This window comes from Rhamphochromis sp. 'chilingali', assembly GCF_963969265.1.
Source record: "Rhamphochromis sp. 'chilingali' genome assembly, chromosome: 10".
In the NCBI taxonomy this organism is placed as follows: Eukaryota; Metazoa; Chordata; class Actinopteri; order Cichliformes; family Cichlidae; genus Rhamphochromis; species Rhamphochromis sp. 'chilingali'.
The window spans coordinates 9,735,471-9,755,702 of NC_137937.1; the positions used below are offsets into that span (position 1 = coordinate 9,735,471).

The 20,232-nt window shown below is 44.3% G+C and overlaps 1 protein-coding gene across 5 annotated transcripts; it reads right to left on the reverse strand.

Moving 5' to 3' along the window:
* Positions 1-76: 76 nt before the first annotated feature.
* pomt1 (protein-O-mannosyltransferase 1) lies at positions 77-18,596 on the reverse strand. Of its 5 annotated transcripts, none has more exons than XM_080892897.1 (21): positions 18,441-18,591; positions 17,283-17,499; positions 16,070-16,201; positions 15,853-15,959; positions 15,710-15,760; positions 15,369-15,515; positions 15,103-15,211; positions 12,844-12,903; positions 12,663-12,756; positions 11,934-12,089; positions 11,273-11,403; positions 11,079-11,174; positions 10,911-11,003; positions 10,534-10,630; positions 4,657-4,749; positions 4,445-4,565; positions 4,228-4,325; positions 4,010-4,123; positions 3,803-3,929; positions 3,404-3,581; positions 77-681 (listed from the first exon to the last, which is right to left on the reverse strand). In XM_080892897.1, the coding sequence occupies exons 3-21, from the start codon at positions 16,180-16,182 to the stop codon at positions 507-509; spliced, it is 2,160 nt and encodes a 719-aa protein (XP_080749023.1). In that variant the 5' UTR covers positions 16,183-16,201; positions 17,283-17,499; positions 18,441-18,591; the 3' UTR covers positions 77-506. The 5 variants fall into 5 exon arrangements, with proteins under 5 accessions (XP_080749023.1, XP_080749024.1, XP_080749022.1 ...); XM_080892898.1 differs by lacking the exon at positions 18,441-18,591 and adding an exon at positions 17,589-17,690; XM_080892896.1 differs by lacking the exon at positions 17,283-17,499 and having other exon boundaries at positions 18,441-18,596.
* Between the last annotated feature and the right edge of the window lie 1,636 nt (positions 18,597-20,232).

Here is a 20,232-nt window from a genome sequence, read left to right on the forward strand (position 1 = left end):
CTAAAATTATTTAAGTAACGCTTTTATTTTTTTTCCATTAAAAAACCCCCCCTAGTTTATAAACACACAACTTGACTTCATATTTTACCACATTTTCTTTATTTTTTTTTCTTTACTCTGATGTAAACTAAGCTTCAACTTGTTTACATGAAAAATCCTATTGTGCAACACTTTCTTTAGTCTCATTGTTAATCTATTTTTTTTCTAAATTATTTTTTAAGTCCTAAAAAATATAGTTTCTTTGAAGAAAAAGTAAAATCCAGTTCATAGCCACCGATTCCACTTTTCCAGTGTAAACACAAAAAGAATGAGGGCACATCATTGTTTTGTTCATCTTTCATTTTGTGCTCAGCCTTCGGTCAATGTCAGTCATCACTAGTTTATCATCAGGGGTTGGTGCGTCAGAGGTCTGAGAACTGAAGCTCCTCCTCTGATGACCTCAAGCCGAATATATGTTCATCTTCTGTTCAACTCATAAACTCCTCTCCATGTGGGTCATAATCCTTCTACCGACGTCGGTACAGGATGTCCCAGGTGTCCCTCCACTTCAGTCCTTGCAGCTGGTGGGCTGACAGTTCAGGGCTTCCATAGGTTAGGGGACAGAAGGTGCGGTAGGTCAGGAAGATTGACAGCAACACAGCCAATGCACCCACACACAATGCACGCTGATGTGTCACGCTGCTGCAGATGCAAACAGAAACAAATATGAACAAAAGTTTTTAGATAAAAACATAAAACATGTCACATTTTCATGAAAATTCAACAGTGAGATCTAAAGCCTGACAAAGTGTGCTTCTATGTCTAACTGGCCCTTTCACACAACATAAAGCAGGTACAAGTTCAGACTGTTTGCAGTTCCATCCATATATTTCTGAACACACCTCTGACGCGGTGTAAAGAAAATAGTGCAAAGAGTGTGTTGAATGCCCTAGTGCTGTGCTAGCCCAAAATCAAATCCAGTTTGGGATATTGTTTAAATGATGGTGCTTGGATGTGCACATTTTAGCTGTTGTTTGTTTCGAAGGCCACGTAAACACAGTGCAAAGTTACTATTCAACTACACCGCTTAAAAAGAAAAAAAAAAAAAATACAGAAAACGAATCAGCTCTCAATGGAGGGAAAAAAAAAAAAAAAAAAAAAAAAATCACACTGGATAATTACAGTGGTCCCTCGATTATTGCAGGTGTTACGTTCCAAGAATTACCCACGATCGGTGAAATCTGCAAATTAGCCAACTTTATTTTTTACAATTATTATAGCTGTAAAACCCCTCACTACACTTTTCTTAGACAGGCATGAACATTTTTACACTTTTCTCTCTTGTTCAAACCGTCGTAGAAAAATAAGTCCAGCATTATAGAATGAAACCAAAGGCACCCGTGGATGCCTTTGACAGTGTAAAACGTTTCGTCGACATTGTTATGTTTGTTGGGGAGAAAACTTACAAACATACAATAGAGCACTTCAGAGTCACACTGCTAGTGATCAAAGATTTATGTAAATTTGACACGCTGAACACATTCTGTACTGGACAGGAGACATGGCACGAGATTGATTGACAGTGGTCTAGAGCCAATCAGGACGCAGAAGACAATGTGCTGTAAACAAACAAACAACATGGAAAATCACACCAAAAAAATCTGCGAAACAGCAAGGCCGCGAAAGGTGAACCAGGTTATAGCGAGGGACCACTGCATACTGATACTAGACCAGGTTTGTGTTGGATGCCACATCAATTGATGGATATGAAAATTATCAATCTACAAAGGGCTAAATTCAAAGACATCTTGAAAATCAAAGTGAAAAAAATAATGCTGTTGGATAAGTCATTTTGCTGAAATTTCACTGCAGTAACATAAAATGGTACTAGGCAGTTTGTATGGCTCCACATGCATGATGATGTAAAACCCCTCACTACACACTTTATACACTTTTCTCAGACAGGCATGAACATTTTCACACTTTTCTCTCTTGTTTAAATACTCTCAAAGTTCAAACCTTTGTAGAAAAATAAGCCCAGTATTATAGAATGAAACCAAAGGCACCCGCTTTTTTGACGGTGCAAAACGTTTCGTCGACATTGTTGTATTTGTTGGGGAGAAAACTTACAAACATACAGATTTATGGTAGTATCAGTCTTAACCCTTGTGTGGTGTTCGTATTTTTGTTACTCAGCCAGTGTTCATGGGTCTGGTGGACCCGCTAGAGTTTTGGCTTTCCAAATTAACACTATCAAACAATTTTATGTTAAATTACTCAACAGATGTTTACTTCATCCCAATTACAAGACATATGAACAGCAAACATGGTTAATTTTTTCCCTTTACCTTTGTTAGATCACATTTATGAATTAATGTGCTTCTCGTTTTTCTTTTATATAAAATGTTATAAATAAATCAGTTATAATCAAGTGGAGTGAGTGGAAAGACACAACACATTTACACGTGAAAAAATAATTAATTGTTTAATTTTTCATTTGAAAAAAACTGAACACGGGTCTCACAGACCCGAACACCATACAAGGGTTAAAGGCCTGTCTCTGTTTCTGTCTAGTCAGAGACATTCACACCAGGGGCATGCTGGAAGTCATTTTGTAGCTCTACCACTGCTCATCTTATTTCTCCCTGCACAAAGCAGCAGATACCAGTGCTAATGATGGCTGTCCCGCTCTTCTTATCCTCTATTCCAGTAGTACTTACTTGGATCTGCTTGGCTCGATTTGGTTTTTAGGGTTTTCCATTACCAGGTACTTAGCTTGGGTTCCAAGCAATTTCAGTCAAGATGAAAATGTGATGTCAGCAAGCTGCAGGCCACTGATTGGCCAGGGAGTGATGTCATTGAATGAGTTATGATAGTGACTTCTTCACAAGAATCGAAACCACCTTTTTTGAAAGCTGGCAAAAAGGGATATGGTTGCACATAAAATTTTGAGGTTTTCACAAGAATCTCATACAAATATTTCACACTAGAGCCTTGTTAGGAAATTTAAAATAGTGGAAGTGGATCGTCCTACTAAAATACAACCAACTTCTACTCAAGACAAAGCCACTAACTTTCAGCAGCTGTGGTAGAAAATGTCAGTCATCATAAGATAAAACAGGCAGTGGTTCTGTAGATGAATGAATGAATGAATGAATGAATGAATGAATGAATGAGAAAATGGCAATATTAATCCCAGTTTAGTTAAAACCCCATTTTCAAAGTCCTAAAAACCACTCGCTGACTCTACTGGCAACTTCTAAGCAACCACTAAATAACAAAAATTTTAATATCCATTTTCTGGGTTGCATTAGGTCACCTTACCCAATGACTGGTAGTTGCCAGTGACTGACACGATTAAGGTGAAAATTTTAATTTAAATCAGGAAAAAGAAGAGTAGCTCACAAGAGGCTGATGAGCGTACCTGAGCAGGTGAGTGTGTGCATGCTCCAACAGAGCTGGACTTAGTAGGTACAAGTAGCAGAGTGCTGGCAGGTAGTGATACAGGAAAAGAGTTTTGTCCATAAGCAGGAAGGGAACAAAGTTCACCAACCAGCCGCCAACGCACACACATCCCAGACACACAAACTGGTCCCACACACCTGAAAAAAACCCAAAAAAACCCAAAAACCACACATTTAGTTAGAAATGGTACCATAACCCGAACAGACAGCTGAGGTTAGACTTAGTCTCTGATGCAAATATGTCAGTGCGGACCATCTTTCTGCAGACCCATCTGGCCTTCCAGATGGGTCTGCAGAAACTGTATTTGTGCTCTGATTCTTCCTGTTTTACTGTCAGAACTCAGTGTGTCCCTACGTACCATCAGGTACATCTTTCAAGCCTCGCCTCCTCCTCAACAAGTAGACAACTGCCAGCAGCTGATAGGCCAGCAGGCTGAGATTGGCCACACCCCATGACACCGGGTTACCAATTAGATGGATCTGAGCCTGAAACAGAAAAAGTGGATTACAGGGCTAAACAGGACAAAGCGTGTGTGTTACTCTGCGTGTGTGTGTCGTGTTTTTACATTGGTGGAGGAGTGCAGCCAGTATGCAATGTTGGTCTCCATGGTGATCCACTCTAATGGGGAGGAACTGTATTTGTGCTCCGACTCTTCCTGTTTTACTGTCAGCATCTTCCACTGCCAAGATATCAGATTTGTTTTATTTTACTCCTTTCTGTTTCTTTGCTAGTGTCACAGGAATAAATCTGATTGGACAGTGAGTTTTGAATTCAGGTTCATACTTGCAGTTCAACAAATTTTGCCCAGAAAGAAATTTTTCTATCAACGTCGATATGAGTTGGAGAGTGAAGCTCTGCCTCCCGTTCCTTCTGCTCCTGACCTGGACAAGATTGACAGTGTGCGTTGTGACCTCACTAAAGTAACATTGCAAAGCTACTGAGTGATAATAGTGAAGAAAGAAGAAGGTCAAGAGGAGGAGGAGGAGTTTAGTGGCCATACTGGTTCCATAGCGGTGCTCCTCCACTGTCCATTCCAAACTGCTGCTGTGAGCTTTGAACAGTTTGTCTGCTACAACCTCCAACTGACGGAAACCCCAGTCTGGAAGGGACACACCACTCAGCTGCATTCGCAAACACACACAGACACACACAAACAGGCTGTAATAACTTCATATTGTACAGGCATTCAGCTGAGACATATTCTGTCTGCACCTTGAGGACAGCTGAAGTGTTGACATGAATGAGTCGGACTTCAGATAGGATGGTCTTCCACACCTCTGACTCTGCCTCCCTGTTTGAAATGTCCTGACCACACAAACACACCAACAAACAGCAGGCTCAGTAAAAAGCATTTCAGCCACTGATTAGTATAAAGGTAAGAGGGGTTTCCATATTTGAGCAGCTCCTGTAGGTGTAATGTAAACATGGCCCTGTACTCTTGTGCATATCCTATCTACAAAACACTCTCATGAGTAGATAATTTCGGCTAATTAATCCATCCTTTAGTTGACAATCTTCCAATCTCACCATTTTCAAATTGTTTTACCAGCTAAAGTTACTAATTAAGAATTAATGTAACATAGCTAAGTTACAGCAAGCTACCTAATCTAAACTGTAATATTTTACTAACTTATAGTAATGTTTTGGCTTATGCTAGCTGGCTCACAGAGTCTGAGCTTGTGCATGTACTGCATACAAATACGAGCAAAAGAATGCTAAATGCAGTTCAATTAATGGCCGTGGGAGTCACTGACAACAATCTTTTTCTGGAAGTTCTTTTTCTAACTTCGCTCAGTGCTTCACTATAGACTCGCCTCGGCATGACCAACTACGGATGCTCCAATGACACCACGTCTGTCTATGACAGACCTGTCGAGCCGTGCTTAGGGCTCCGCCCCCTCATTCTAACACGGCCGACCAGCCCCTCCTAACTCATTCTCGCTTTCTTCCCGTGAGAAACTACTTTGAGCTCCCTCAGCGTATCCAGTTCTCAGGAGTCCCGTGTAGGAGTACGTTGCCAAAGTTTTTCCAGTTCCAGTTTGGATCGTGCTGAGTAAGTCCTTCGAAAGAAGTGTACTTAGAGTTACACTGTGGAACAGCAATCACGTCAGGTGAGCTGTCCCAGCGGTTCCTGGTCTTAGTTAGCGAGGTAGCCGACATTGTGTAACTCGGGCTAACGCGTTACGGTGAGCTGTTCGTTCAGTGTCCGGCTAGCATTAACTTGTTAGCAGGCCACGAACCACATTAGCGTCTTACTAGCATTAGCTTGTTAGTCGACCTAGGGTTCAGTAAGCATTAAGTTGCTAACAATATTGGCTAGCGGAGTGCAGCTAACATGTCACAATGAGCTGACTCCAGCGGCGACTAGCTCGGATTTAACTCCCGCTGCTAGTCCTAGCTACGTACGAAGGCCAAAGAGGATGCACCCCGCCCGTGCCCCGCATCATGCGGTGCCACCATCTCGGGCAGGGACCCTCATCCAATGTGCATCATCTGTATGGGTGCCAAGCATGCTCAGGCTTCACTGGCGGACCCTCAGGGATGCCCACACTGTGTGTTGATGCCAGAGAAAGTCCTGGAAAGGAGGCTGAATGTAGCAGTAACGAACAGTCAGGTCCCCTGCCTGTCCACCGCTACTGCTACGAGTGATATCAGTCATTCGCGAGACTCCACAAGCTGGGCTGACATGATGGAAGAAGATTCCCCGCTCCAGCCCCCATCGTTCAAGGTCCTCCTCAATCAAAACGTGAGCGAGCCAGGTGGCGAGGACACAGAGGGCGATGCCAAATCCGACCTCCTTGACCTAGAGGACAGGATGAGGAAGAGGAGGATGACTCTACCTTTCCTCCCCAGCAGTCCAGACACCGGTGGACAGCAATTTGTACAAGGTCTGCAAACGGGCTGCCAAGCTACGCATCCCATGGCCAGCCGCCCAGGATGCCGAAGGGGCAGAATGTCACCTGTATGACGGAAAGAGGCTCCCACCAGCCTTGCCACCATCGAAGCAGCTTTTGCCAGCAGTCCCGGCTTGCATGAAAGAAATTAGTTGCTATTGGTCAAGCTCTTTAAAAAGCAAGCTTCCGACCAAGGGCTGCTCTAAGCTTGAGATCCACAGGATGGGTGAACTGTGGCTGACCGAACCCCCAGCAGTGGAGCCTTCAGTGGCGTATCATCTTCACCGTAACTGCAGGGCAATCTCAGTCTCTTCTAGCATTTCTTTGCCTAACAATATGGATTGCCTCACGGCATCTATTTATCAAAGGATGTACAAATATGCTGCACAGTCAGTATGCTCGCTTAATGCAGTCACACTGCTATAAGCATATCAGGCAGAAATTCTGGAAGACATGGGCCGTCAGCTTGACTCGGGTTCCCCAAACCCAGCCCTCTGGGATGAAATCTACATGGTTAATGATCTCATTCTTCGCTCCTCCAGGGGAGCAGTCCAGGGGTGTGGCTATGTTATGGGCCTTGCAGTCTCGGGTGAAAGAGCCTTGTGGCTAAACCCGTCGGGCCTAGGGGATGCTCAGAAGGCTGAGGTCATGGATGCAGCCTATGACCCAACCAAGGGTCTCTTTGGCCCAGCCCTGGAGAGAATGAGAGAGACAAGCACCCACAGAAAGCAGGAGGGAGAAGCATTAAACCTCTGCTTACCCAGAAAACCTAACTCTCAGCCCCAGCAGGTGCCAAGGGCTGGTTTTGCTGCAGCAGCAGCTGTGAGAGGGAGACAGAGTGGGGTCAAAATGCAGAGAGGAGCAGGAGGCCTGCAGTCACCCACCAGGCAAAAGTAGAGAACCAAAGACCTTGGGGCAAGCATTCCTTTGCAGCAGCTGCTGCAAAGAACAAGCCGTCACACCCCGGAGAGGGGGAAAAGAAGCGGTCAGCCTACCACACATGCAACGTTCTGTGTCACCCCTCTCTTCTCCCCCAAAGAGAAAGAAGATGTTAGAAGGGGTAACCAAATCACTCCAAGGTTCAGAATCTCCGCAAGTTTCCAGTTCACCAGGAGCACCCTCTCAGTCTTCTCCTCCAGTTCAGGGAGGACAGACTTGTGGACAAATGGCGCAGTGTCACCAAGCACTCCTAAGCACTCTGTCTGTGTCACCAAGCACTGCCCAGAGTCACCAGGCACTTCACTGTGTTTTGGGGGAAACAAAAGAAATAAAACGTAAATTCCTGCAGCCAGGCAGTTCGCCAAGGGCAGAATGTCCCCCCCAGTTTCAAAATAAAAACAAAAGAAAATCACTGCCATTTGTCTTTGTCACCAGCGGGGGGAGCTCATGCTCTACCCGAGGGGGACAGCTCCAAATCCTTCCGGGAGACAGGGGTGACGTCACACTACCGCGTCTTCAGGGGCCCGCTCTGAAGCGGTGGAGCGGTGGCGCGCATGTGCAGTTCATCCCTGAGCATCCCGGGCAGGCGATCAAAGACCACTGTGAGGTGGTAGTCAATCACCTCACGGAGCTCGGTTTCACAATCAACCTGGAAAAGAGCCACTTGGAACCTGTACAGTATACAAAGTATCTGGGGCTCAGAATAGACTCCATCTCTTATCGCATCGCACTTTCAGAGCGGAGGATCGCATCCTTCACTCACCGTCTTTCCTGCTTTCAGCTGGGGAAAGTCGTGCTGCGGGGGTACCTCTCGGGGCAGTATCATCCAGGGTGACACTGACCACAGATGCATCCCTGGCAGGTTGGGGTGTAACTATGATGGGCAGAGCAGTGAATGGCGTTTGGTCACAGAGACTTTCGCTGAATCACGTAAATGTGCTGCAGCTCCGCGCGGTGCTCCTAGCCTTACGGCATTTTCTGCCGTATCTCCGGGGACAACATGTTTTAGTGAAAACAGACAACTCCACTGTGTCTTTGTACAGGTATGGCAAATGGACACACTGTGGACTGGAGGACCTATTGTTAGAATTCTAATAATAATTATTATTATTATTATTATTATTATTATTATTATTATTATTATTATTATTATTATTATTATTATTATTATTATTATTATTATTATTATTTTGGCTGCCCTGGTGCTTATATCAACCACCAGGGCAGCACCCGTTCCCGGCAGCTACACAGGTTAGCCAGGGAAATAATTGCGTAGAGCAGCACATGGCTCCTCTCCCTTCGAGCAACTCACGTGCCAGGAATTATGAACAGGGGGGCGGACCTCCTGTCCAGAGGGAATCCACTGTTCGGAGAATGGAGGCTTCATCTACAGGTGGTGGAGCAGATTTGGCAGAGATACGGTTGGACTGCCGTAGATCCCTTCGCCTTACGAGAAAACACACATTGCCCTTTGTTTTTCTCCCTCTCTGTCAGACGCAGATGCGCTACTGGGCGTGGATGCGTGGGCCCATCCATGGCCAAAAACACTGCTGTATGCGTTCTCTCCCCTCAGCCTGATCTCCCCAACACTGAGCAGAGTGAGAGATCAGGGGCTGTCACTGATTTTAATAGCTCCACAGTGGCCATCCAAACACTGGATAGCAGGAATCATCCAGCTTCTGGTGGACGAGCCATGGCCACTCCCCATCCGCAGGGACCTTCTGTCTCAGGCGCGTGGGGAGATATAACATCCCCATCCAGACCAGGTTGCTCTATGGACCTGGCCCGTGAAAGGTGGAATTTGAAGGCGGCAGGCATGCCTCCGAAGGTTATTGAAACCATTCAAAATGCTAGAGCCTCCTCCACTCATTCCATTTACAGCAGTAAATGGCGTGTTTTTGAATAGTGGTGCTATGAAAAGCAGATAATCCCTTTTCAGTGTTCAATGGTGGAGCTGTTGTGTTTTCTTCAGGACTTGCTGGACAAAAGGAGAGCTTTTTCTATCATAAAGGCCTATTTGGCAGCTATTTCAGCCTGTCACATGGGGTTTGGTGATAAACCTGCCGGTCAGCACCCCCTTTGTATGTCGCTTCATGAGGGGGGTGCGTCGAACGCTCCCAGTCTCTAGACCACTGGTCCTTTATGGGATCCGTCAGTCGTTTAAGACGCACTCTCCCACCACCCCTTTGAGCCTATCGGGGCAGTGGAGTTGAAGTTTCTCTCTCTTAAAACCGCTCTGCTGTTGGCTCTAACCACAGCCAAGCGAGTTAGTGAATTACAGGCTTTGTCTATTCATCCTTAACACAGCATTTGTCTCTAAAGTGTTGGAAACATCATACAGGTGCTCTACAGTAGAGCTCCTGGCTTTTCACCCTCCTCCATTCTCCTCAGAGACAGAGCAGAGGCTGAACACTTTGTGCCCTGTGCAGGCCTTGGGGACTTATGTTGGCAGAACAGCCGGATTCAGGAAGTCGGATCAGCTGTTTGTTTCCTGGGCCTCCCCTCACAAGGGCAGGCCCTTATCACGCCAGAGGCTAGCTCATTGGATTGTAGAGGCCATAGCTCTGGCTTACACCTGTAAGGGCTTGCAGTCCCCCCCCGGGACTCCGAGCTCACTCCACTAGGGAATGTGGCCACATCCTGGGCTTTGTTCAGAGGTGTATCAGTCCAGGATATTTGTGCGGCAGCAAGCTGGGATGTTGCACAGTCATCCCTGGCTCAGGCAGTGCTGGATTCTGGTGCCTCAGGTTCGACCAGAGATCCTGGAGTAGTACTGGAGCGTAGCTTCGGGAGCTGACCCAATCCGGAAGTGGACCATATCTCCCATAGTGAAACAACGAGCAAAGTTAGAAAAAGAACGTTGGGTTACTTAACGCAATCCCTGGTTCTCTGATGACAGAGTGAGGCGTTTCACCAACACTTCCCTCCTTGCTTAGGCACGGACAGAGTGCTTAGGAGAAAGAAATCTGCTTGGAATAAGTTAGGAGGGGCTGGTTGGCCGTATTAGAATGAGGGGGCAGAGCCCTAAGCACGGCTCGACAGGTCTGTCATCGACAGACGTGGTGTCATTGGAGCTTCCGTAGTTGGTCACACCGAGGCGATTTCCATAGTGAAACACCTCACTGTGTTATCAAAGAACCAGGGATTACATTAAGTAAGCCAACATTATCCCATACTCTTTTAATTAAATGTGTGGGTGCACTCCTGTTAATTTAGACAGAGATCAGAAATCACATGCAGCACAAACTGTACTCACCACCCTCCACAGGTTCTGTGCCGGCATAGACACATTGAAGTCTATGTATCCAGAGACTTCCTGAGTGTGAGGGCTCATTGGAGCTGCTACGTCATGACTGAAACACAACCATTGTAACACTGAAATAAACCAGCTGATGGTAAACAGGCAGGGACACACAGAGCTGATGGAGAGGGGTCGACTACAACCCACAGAGGGCTATTTATTCAGTACAGAACTTCAAAGTACTTTTTTGACCTAACCATTTATTTCCAAAGAAACTTGAGATTAGTAACTTTTCTATTTACTCATTGCCTCTAAATGTTTCAAGTTTTGAGCTCCAGAGTTACTGAGACAACAGAGCCCTCAAAAATCAGGACATATCCTGAGTTGTTTACCTGTTAAGAAAACGTGACGTCATCCCATGAACCAGCTGGATGACATCACCGTGACGGACAGGTCGAGGAGGAGTGTCGACCACCAGCTGCTGCCTGACAGAGATATAGACAGTAGTTACACATGGGCCACGTCTCCATGTATAGCACTTGAAGAGAAATGTGATCTACCTGCCCGGATCTTTGATGATCCACCAGTTGTTGACATCTTTGAAGGGATAACAGGTGACCTGCTGCTGGTGAGAGCTGCCCCGCCCATTGTCATACCTGAATAAAAACAGAAAACATCATTAAATAAATCATGAAGTTGAACTGTAACTGGGATGCTTTTTGAAGCAGGTGCTTAGCTGCTGTGTTGGAAGCACCTGATTGGATAGTTGACTTTGTGAGAATGGAGCCAGCAGGGGATTGGCTGGGAGACAGAGCTTCTCAAAGTCACCTGACTCCCATAAGCCACTTCTAGAGGCTGACCCCGAGTGATCCTGGAGAGACCGCCCTACAACACAAAAATCAATCTATCAATCCGCTCCAGAATGTGATATTCCACTCTTTATACACCCCTTTGCATTTAATCATTAGTTATTATTAATCTCTGGCTCTCTTCTGCAGTGTTCCTTTCATTTTGTTTCCCTTTCCCCACCCCCAACCCATCACAGGAGATATGAGCCTCTCCCTCAGCTTAATTCTGCTGGAGATTTCTTCCTGCTAAAAGGGACTTTAAACAGTTTTTATAAACTCTGAATCACAAACCATTTGAATTAAAATGTCAAAGGCAGCAGTGAGATCGGGAAGGACAAAGACTGAAACTTTATGTTAATTAATGCTGATCTTCAGGTTACTGATAACCTTAGTAAGACCTGCTTCTGTGCTGTGATTGGTTCTGAAAACTGCGGGGTATTTATCATAAATACAGTGAGATCAAAGATTTAGATTCACTTGTCGGTAAACAAACATTTCAAAACTTTCTAATCTGTTTTCTCTCAGGAAACAGGTCTATAATTACTAAGTGTAGCTGACAGTATTTACCTGCAGGCTGGCCTGGAAAGCAGAACTCATCAGCTGGTCATGTGGTCCGCTGCGGTTCAGGAAACTCAGGTGAACGTAGAACCAGAACACATAGAGCAGGACTGGAACCACCACCAGACACAGAACTCTATGTACACTTTGCACACACACATTCATCTGCACAAAGACATGCATGCAGGATCATTATGTTCTTAGAATCACATTTTTTCATATCATAAATATAAACTGTATGGAAACACTATAACACCCAAAAAAATACATAAATAAATGAAACACTCAGGCAATGCTTTTATTTTTTTTTTTTTACATAGTGCTAAACTGCTATTATTAAAACATTGCAGACAAATACTTTTATGCACGTAATGTACTTACATCCTGCCTCACTAGAAATACTATCTAATTCCTAAGGAAAACACTGCACCAGTTTGGAAAGTGTCCTTTTTGAAGCCTTTACATTTACAGAGAAGACCCTGCTCTATGTTAACTGTATTGGGAACACCGTTTTACAAAACCATGACTTTTTGATACTAAAGATGACATGAAACTGGCAAATTAGTCCATAAAACACAACAAAAACAGTTCCTGAGAATGGATTTTGTGGAGCTGGGAACCATTTTTCAAAAGACACATGACATGGAGTATTCTTGAAAGTAGCAGCAGTCATAGCTGCAAAAGTAGCGTTTGCCAGCTAAATGCTGGATATGATACAATCAGGAAGTCTAGACTCACATGACTGATAGTTTTGTCTCCAATAAGCTTCCAGGTGTGCAGAGAAGCCACGACCAGCAGCAGCAGATATGAGAACAGACCCATGTACTTCACCCTACACCAATCACATTTTCACATTAACATTTGCATTTTAAACAACAGCACACGCTAGAGAGCAACAGGCCTTAAATCACTTTCTCACCCTACAGCCGCACCGCAGGAGACACCAGAGAGAATCAGCCAACTGTATCTGGACCAGGAGCTGAGGAGGAGAGAGTAACCATATGACGTCAGAGCAGAGAAAGGGTCTGTTTAAAACGGAAACAAACTGTTCAACTCAGTTTAGTTGTATTAACGTCGCACTAATTTAAAATAACATTTGCTTCAAGTTACATTAGACTGCAAGGTACAAACCCCACAGTATTAATGAGAGAATCCCGAGTAATCACATGATCCCCTATTAGCTAGCACTTGGCGAGAGTAGGGATTAAGAACTTCCTTTTAAGATAAAGAAACCTCCAGCAGCTACTTGTCTATGTTTGAGAGTGGCCCATAGAGTGAACACACTATACCACACAGCTCTCCTTAATAACAGCAACAGCTGAACATGTGAAAATACAAGTTTCAAAAAGATATTTTAAAAAAATGGAAATTTTAACCACCAATTGCTAGTCTTGGTAGCCAGGGATCAGCCCGCCAGAGCCTCTGCAATTCCTGTGGGTTGTGGGCCTACAGGAGGATGGGCCCATGTCCTTTTTTCAGCTATGCCCAGCCAGGCCCCATGAACTAAAGCGTTGCCACCAGATGTTTGGCCTTAGGCACCCCCCGGGCCTGGCTCCAGGGTGGGGCCCCAGTAACCCTATCCCAGGCAGAGATAGTGCAAACTGTTCTCTTGATTGTATACTTATAGGGTTCTTTTGAGTCGGTCTTTGTCTGGTCCTCACCCAGGACCAATTTGCCATGGGCAACCCTGGGCAACCCTGCCAGGGGGCAAAAGCCCCCTGATAACATTGCCCTGATTTTGGGAAGGCTCTTAATGTTGTAGGGCTGTCTTGGTTGAAGTGCCTCTACAATGTTGCGTGGAGATCAGGGGCAGTACCTCCGGATTAGCAGACCAGGGTGGTGGTTTCCATTTTTAAGAAAGAGGACCGGAGGGTGTGTTCCAACTCTAGGGGAAAATCACACTCCTCAGCCTCCCTAGGAAAGTCTACGCCAGGGTGTTGGAAAGGAGAGTCCATCCGTTAGTTGAACCTCGGATACAGGAGGAACAATGCGGTTTTTGTCCTGGTCGTGGAACACTGGACCAGCTCTTTTACCCTCTCAAAGATACTTGAGGGTGGTTGGGAGTTTGCCCAACCAGTCTACATGTGTTTTATGCACTTGGAGAAGGCATTCGACCATGTCCCTTGGAGGGTTCTGTGGGGGGTACTCTGGGAGTATGGGGTGTCTGGCCCATTGCTACGAGCATTTGATCCCTTGCAAGAAGCTCGGTCCGCACAGCCGTCAATAAGTCAGATTAGTTTCCAGTGGGTGATGGACTCTGCCTGGGCTGCCCTTTGTCAACAATTCTTTTCGTTAATTTCATTAACAGAATTGTCCCACTGGGAGGAGGCAGACCCAGGGCACGCTGGAGAGATTATATCTCTCGGCTGGCCTGGGAACGCCTTGTGTTCCCCCAGACAAGCTGGTGGTGGCTAGGGAGAGGGAGGTCTGGGTTTCTCTGCTTAGGCTGCTGCCCCTGAGTCTAAGCCGCAGATAAGTGGAAGAAGAAGGATGGATGGAAATTTTAAGTAGGATTAGTCAAGACTAAAGAAGCTGGTTTATGTGTATGTCCTACAGAAATGTAGGAGTAATTCAATATAACATGGCTAACTGTTGGATTTATTCTGCTAACAGCTTATCTGTGAAGTTTGTATTCCCGTTTTGATGAGTGAAATTGTAGTATTTTATTTGCACTAATTAGCAGACATGTGTATGTGTGTGATACATTCATTTCTACTGCATCTAAAACTACACAAAGTATAATTAATCCTTTGGTTTGAGAAAATCTGTTTTTAAGTTTCATTTTGGCTTTTGTGCCATTTTTGAAGCCAGAAATGACAACCTTTGACAACTAGAGAAGAGAGTTATCACCTACAAATGTTTTTTCTACAAGGCTGTTGATGTAATTTTTAATGCAGTTAAGTCAAACACTATAAAAACGAAGTCTGATTTTTGAACCACATGAGGAACTGCAGTTTTTGGCGCTTCCACATGGTTTAAAGTCCCTGAGTTAACCAAACTTGCTAGCATTAGCTGATAATTTAGCGCTCCACTTATTAATAAAAATAAGAAGGTGGCCACCATAAAACTATAACTGAGGGCTTCAAAACAAACCAGTGGGCAATATCACAGTGGCTACAGCCATCTTTAATTTACAGTCTACACTTTCTACACATGAGAAGAGAAATCTGAGACTAACCTGCTGGGTGCATTGTGGAAGCGCAGGTATGAGAAGAAAGCCAGGAGCACGAAGAAGATGAGGACAGACTCAAGTAACATGAAACGTGATTGGACAATCAGAGAGTTCTCTGGAACAGCAAAGATCCAAAGTCAGACTTGACTGAAAAGAGCAACCCGTCTGCATATTCACCGGGAAAGTATCACTTCACTGGTTTATAAAAAGCAGCAGCTAAAAGGCTTTTCAGCAGGAAGACGTTAACTCTTACTCAGCATGGACGCACTCACCCAGCAGCAACAGCACTGCAGCTCCCAGAGCAGACAGGTGGGAGAACTTCAACTCTAAAGTCAACAAGTAGACCAGAGGAACACAGAGAGCTCCACAAAGGGCCGGCAGAAGCCTCAGACTCCACACATTCACCGTGCTAGGATACTCTGCAAAACAAAACAAACACACACTAATTTTAAACAGACCAAAACCAAGTTAGACGGGAGGAAATATAGAAACTGGTTTCAAAAAAAAAAAAAAAAAAAAAAAAAGAAGAAGAAGGCACACGCTGGTTTATATAGATTAACAAATTTTCTGGTTTAACCTCTAACTGGATGAAATCATTTTTGGGGATTTGTACCTGCTCCAATTCTGTTCCACACAAAGTTCCCATCAAAACCTCCCAGGTACGCTAAAACAGCAAAAGCAGAAGCACATGTTGGAGCAAAGTATAAATAAAGCTGTACACTCACAAAGGGCTGTGTTGGTATTTTAATAACCCACCTCCAAAGGCCAGGATCATATGACCGAGAGGTGGTCCGCTGTCATCAATGAAGAAAACCCTCTTCATGTAGAGAGACACAAACTGACCATAATACACCTCATCAAACCTGCACAACGGTCAAGGTATAAAAATCAGTTAATAACAGAATGAAGCTTGGTACGTAAGTTTGTATGTGGGTGTACATGATGTTCAGGTGTGTGAAACAGATCCACTCACACCACAGCATTGGGATAATTAAGATGGCTCAGCCTGGTCCAGAAGGCCAGCAAGGAGACCAGCATCAGAAGCAGGTCTACCTGGGCTGTCACCACCAGGGGGAGCTGTAGCATCTCTGACACACAGCTGTGACTGTAAAATAGGAACATATAACCTCTGATTAATAGTAATTAATTTATAACTAAAACAAAAAAAACCCCACCTCTTTACATCATTGAAATTGACTTCTCTATCATTCTTGCGCTATCTGCCCTTTCTGGAGGAAGATACAACACCCTGTCTGAGGTGAGAACAGGAAGTTTTAGTAAGTGACATTACAGGACTATTAATCCGTTACTTAAAACAGATGCGTCTGCTGTATCCGTACAGTTTATGGAGGGAGCCCTTGCTATCTAGAGCTACTACAGAGAGACAGACAACCAGTTTCACTCACACTTACGGCCAACTGCCAACACAGCAAACTCCACAACCTACTAGTGGAGCAGCACGTCTGAGGCAATAGTACTACCCACCACACCCTGGAGCCAGGCCCGGGAAAGGTGCCTAAGGGCAAACTTATTTTGCCATGATTCTCAAAACTGAGCTCAGCTGCATCCTGCTTCCACGGATCATCTGTTAGTTACTAAAACTGGATTGGGATCAACCTGTGGTAAATTCAGATGATTGGACTTGATTGGAAAGACACATGCCAGAGCACAATCCAAGCCATAAAGTCCAAGGAATTGTCTGTAGATCTCTGAAACAGGATTGCATCGCGGTACAGATCTGTAAAAAAAAACTCTGCAGCATTGAAGGTCCCAACGAGCACAGTGACCTCCATTAACCTTAAACGAAGAACTTTAGAACCACCAGGACTCTTCCTAGAGCTTGCTGCCCAGTCATTCTGAACATTTAGAGTAGAAGGGCCTTAGTAAAGGAAGTGACCAAGACTGTGATAGTCACTCTCATAGAGCTCCAACATTGCCCTGTGGAGAGAGGAACCTTCTAAAAGAGAAATCATTTTTGCAGTATGAAAACAAAGTTCTCTGGTCTGATGAAACAAAGATTGAATTCTTTGGCCTAAATGCCAAGCATCACCTGGCCAATACCATCCTACAGTGAAGCATAGTGGTGGCAGCATCATGCTGTAGGGATGTTTGTCAACAGTAGGAACAGGGAGATGGGTCAGGGTTGGGGAAATGCATCAATATGCAGAGACATCCTTGATGATTACCTGCTCCAGAGTGCTCTGGACCTCTGACCTCTGGACCTTCTAACAGGATGACGACTCTAAGCACAGCCAAGATAACAAAGGAGTGGCTTTGGGACCACTTTGTCTTTGAGTGGCACAGCCAGTGCCCAGACTTGATCCCGAATGAACATCTCTGGAGAGATCTGAAAATGGATGTGCACCGACATTCCCCATCTAACCCGATGGAGCTTGAGAGGTTCTGCATAGAAAAGAGTTTCTATTATGGAGTACTGTTGTGTATAATTTTGAGGGGGGAAATGAATTTACCCCATTTTGGAACAAGACTACCTTTAAAAAATGTGGAAAAATGTGGAGACTTCCTGGATGCATTGTAGCCTTGTGATTGACAGGTGATATGTTCGGGGTGTATGCTCCCTCTTTCCCTATAGCACATGGGACAGGCTTAAATTCCTGGTCACAGGTCCAACTACTAGACTACCTAGTGTCAGTGGATAACTTAACACTCCACCCTCTTGTCCTAATTACGTTTTTTTTTTTTTTTGTGAATGGCTACAAAAACCCAAACATGGCAGCAAGCAAATCACAATTGGCAAGTGAACAACAAATGGGTGACACCACAGTGGCTAAATCCATATTTTATATCAAGTTCGTAGCTTTAACACACACATTAGTGTGAGGTCAGTGTGGCAGTGTTCTAGTTTTTGCCCCTGTACACCCCCAGCACGAAGGTCTTTCAAGGAGTACAGCAATTGCAATTTTGTTAAAAACAATTAAAGGTTATATAGAATCTGCACTTCAATCACAGCTTCGTTGCTTCAATCGTCCTGAAGCCTCAGTTCATAACACATTTCCTGGATGTCCCCTTCTCTAAAAAAAAAAAAAAATCGCACACAGTATCCCTCAGCGTCCTGCCCCTGCTGCTGTTGCTCTGATCCGAAACAGCCTGACCTCACAGTGATGTGTTCACGTGTCTCTGAGTACGGGTCGGGATGTTGCAGCCCTCAGCTGCCTCTTTGTCACATTCTTTAATAAATATGTGCAGCTTCGCTTTAACGCCACGTTAGACGTTCTTCTACACATAAGAGCAATTAGCATTAGCATACTAGTCTCTAGCTAAGAGGCGCTAAAGCAGCAGCTGCCTTCCTCACTCCTCGTTTTCCTCCACACCGTGTATGTTACCTGTGGCCCAACAGGTTAAGCTCATCTGTTGCCGTCCGCTTCTTGCCGTTTCTCCCGGTGTATGCTTTGAACTCAAGAGGCGTATAAACGAAGTTTTATAGCAGCGGCCGTTCGAAGCTTCCGGTGATTGATTATACTGCACTACCATCGGTTCGCTCGGAGCTCCACTACATGGCCTGTGGCTGGCCGCTGAAGGAGCATTACAACGGCGTGTTTAGAAAACTAAAAGTTTTAGGAACGGGTCTTACATTTAATACTACTTTTAATATTAATAATTAATTAATACTAATAATTTCATCTGAAAATTAGCCCAGTCGAAAAATGTATAAACCACATGAAAGGGAGCAGTTTCAAATGTTCATCGCAGTCCACCTTGGACTGACTGTCACTCCCAGGGTGAAGGTTGGCACATAATTGCGATCTCATTTATAGACACAGACAGACGATTTTTAATGACTCGTCGCAATTAATTACCATATTATCACAACCCCATCTTCTTACTTTATTGCCATCATGATGTACCAAAGTCACTTTGAAGACACCAACTGACCGTGAGCGGCTGCAGACCTAGTCCTGTCTTTCAAAGGCAATGAGATTTCAAGTTCATTGCAAATAACTGAAATAACTTTGGTCATGCTCTGGTCTCCAGCTACTGTTTTCCCCAGTGTGATTGTAACTAATCTAAATGACCTCGATTTGCGCAGCATTGTAAAATCGTAATCACCAAAGATCCATTTTGACAAAGCTAGTAGACCCCAGGATAGTCAAAATAAAACTTGTGAAACTTGTCGTTTTAAACAAACTGTTTTATTGTAATACAGTTTACAGAGAAACACCTGCTGTTCACCCAGTTTTAAACAAACAAAACAATCAAAACAACCTTAATTTACACAGGCATTCTTTAGAAGGTCAGTGGTTTAGTATCCTGCAATAGCAGGAAAGGGTGGGGGGCGGGGTTTGGGGGAGGTGAAAGGGGTAAAAACAGTAACTAGTTCTCTAGTTTTGGCCTGTCCAAACACTATTTTCATTAACACAATCATAGAGACCTTACTATGACAACTGGAATTCAATTGAAAATTGGCCTTTTTTAAAGTTTCGAGCATCACATAAACATTCTCATGTTCCACATATATGTACCGTATTCACATTTTTCAAAAACAAAGAACAAACAAAATGTTATCACCAAAGTCATTTTATACTGAATAACAGGTCCCGCCTCAGATTCATCAGAGAAACAAAACACGTTTTCTTTTCTTCTCTGTTCTTTTTTTGCTAACACAATACTGTGGCCACAGCATGATGCCTTCAAAGACTCAACGGAAACACCGCCGTCCACAACGACATGGGATGTAGAGAGTAAAATGTGTTTCCGTAGGTTTTTCTTTTCCTTTTTTACATTTTTTTATTGGGGGGATGGGAGTGAAGGGAGGCTGGGGATTATAAAGTGACACTGAGATGTGTTTAGTTGCACATGGACAAACAAATGACAAGTTAGATGGAGATATGTGACATCTGAAGAATCCGTTTTCAGACGTTCATATCAGATGGAGACATGTACAGAGCTGTACAAGGAGTAGACTTTCTCTGATAATCCTGCTGCATTAACACTTTTCGCAAAGAGGCCCTGATCCTAAACAAGATTGCATCGTACTAAACAGTCAGAATTTTTTGTCAAATGCCAGACATGGCATGGATATGAAATAGGAAATTGTATTAATGACTATTCACAACATAATGTCCAAGCTGCGCTCACGCTTTCCCACAAATGCTGCAACACAAGAGATCGGGGTCA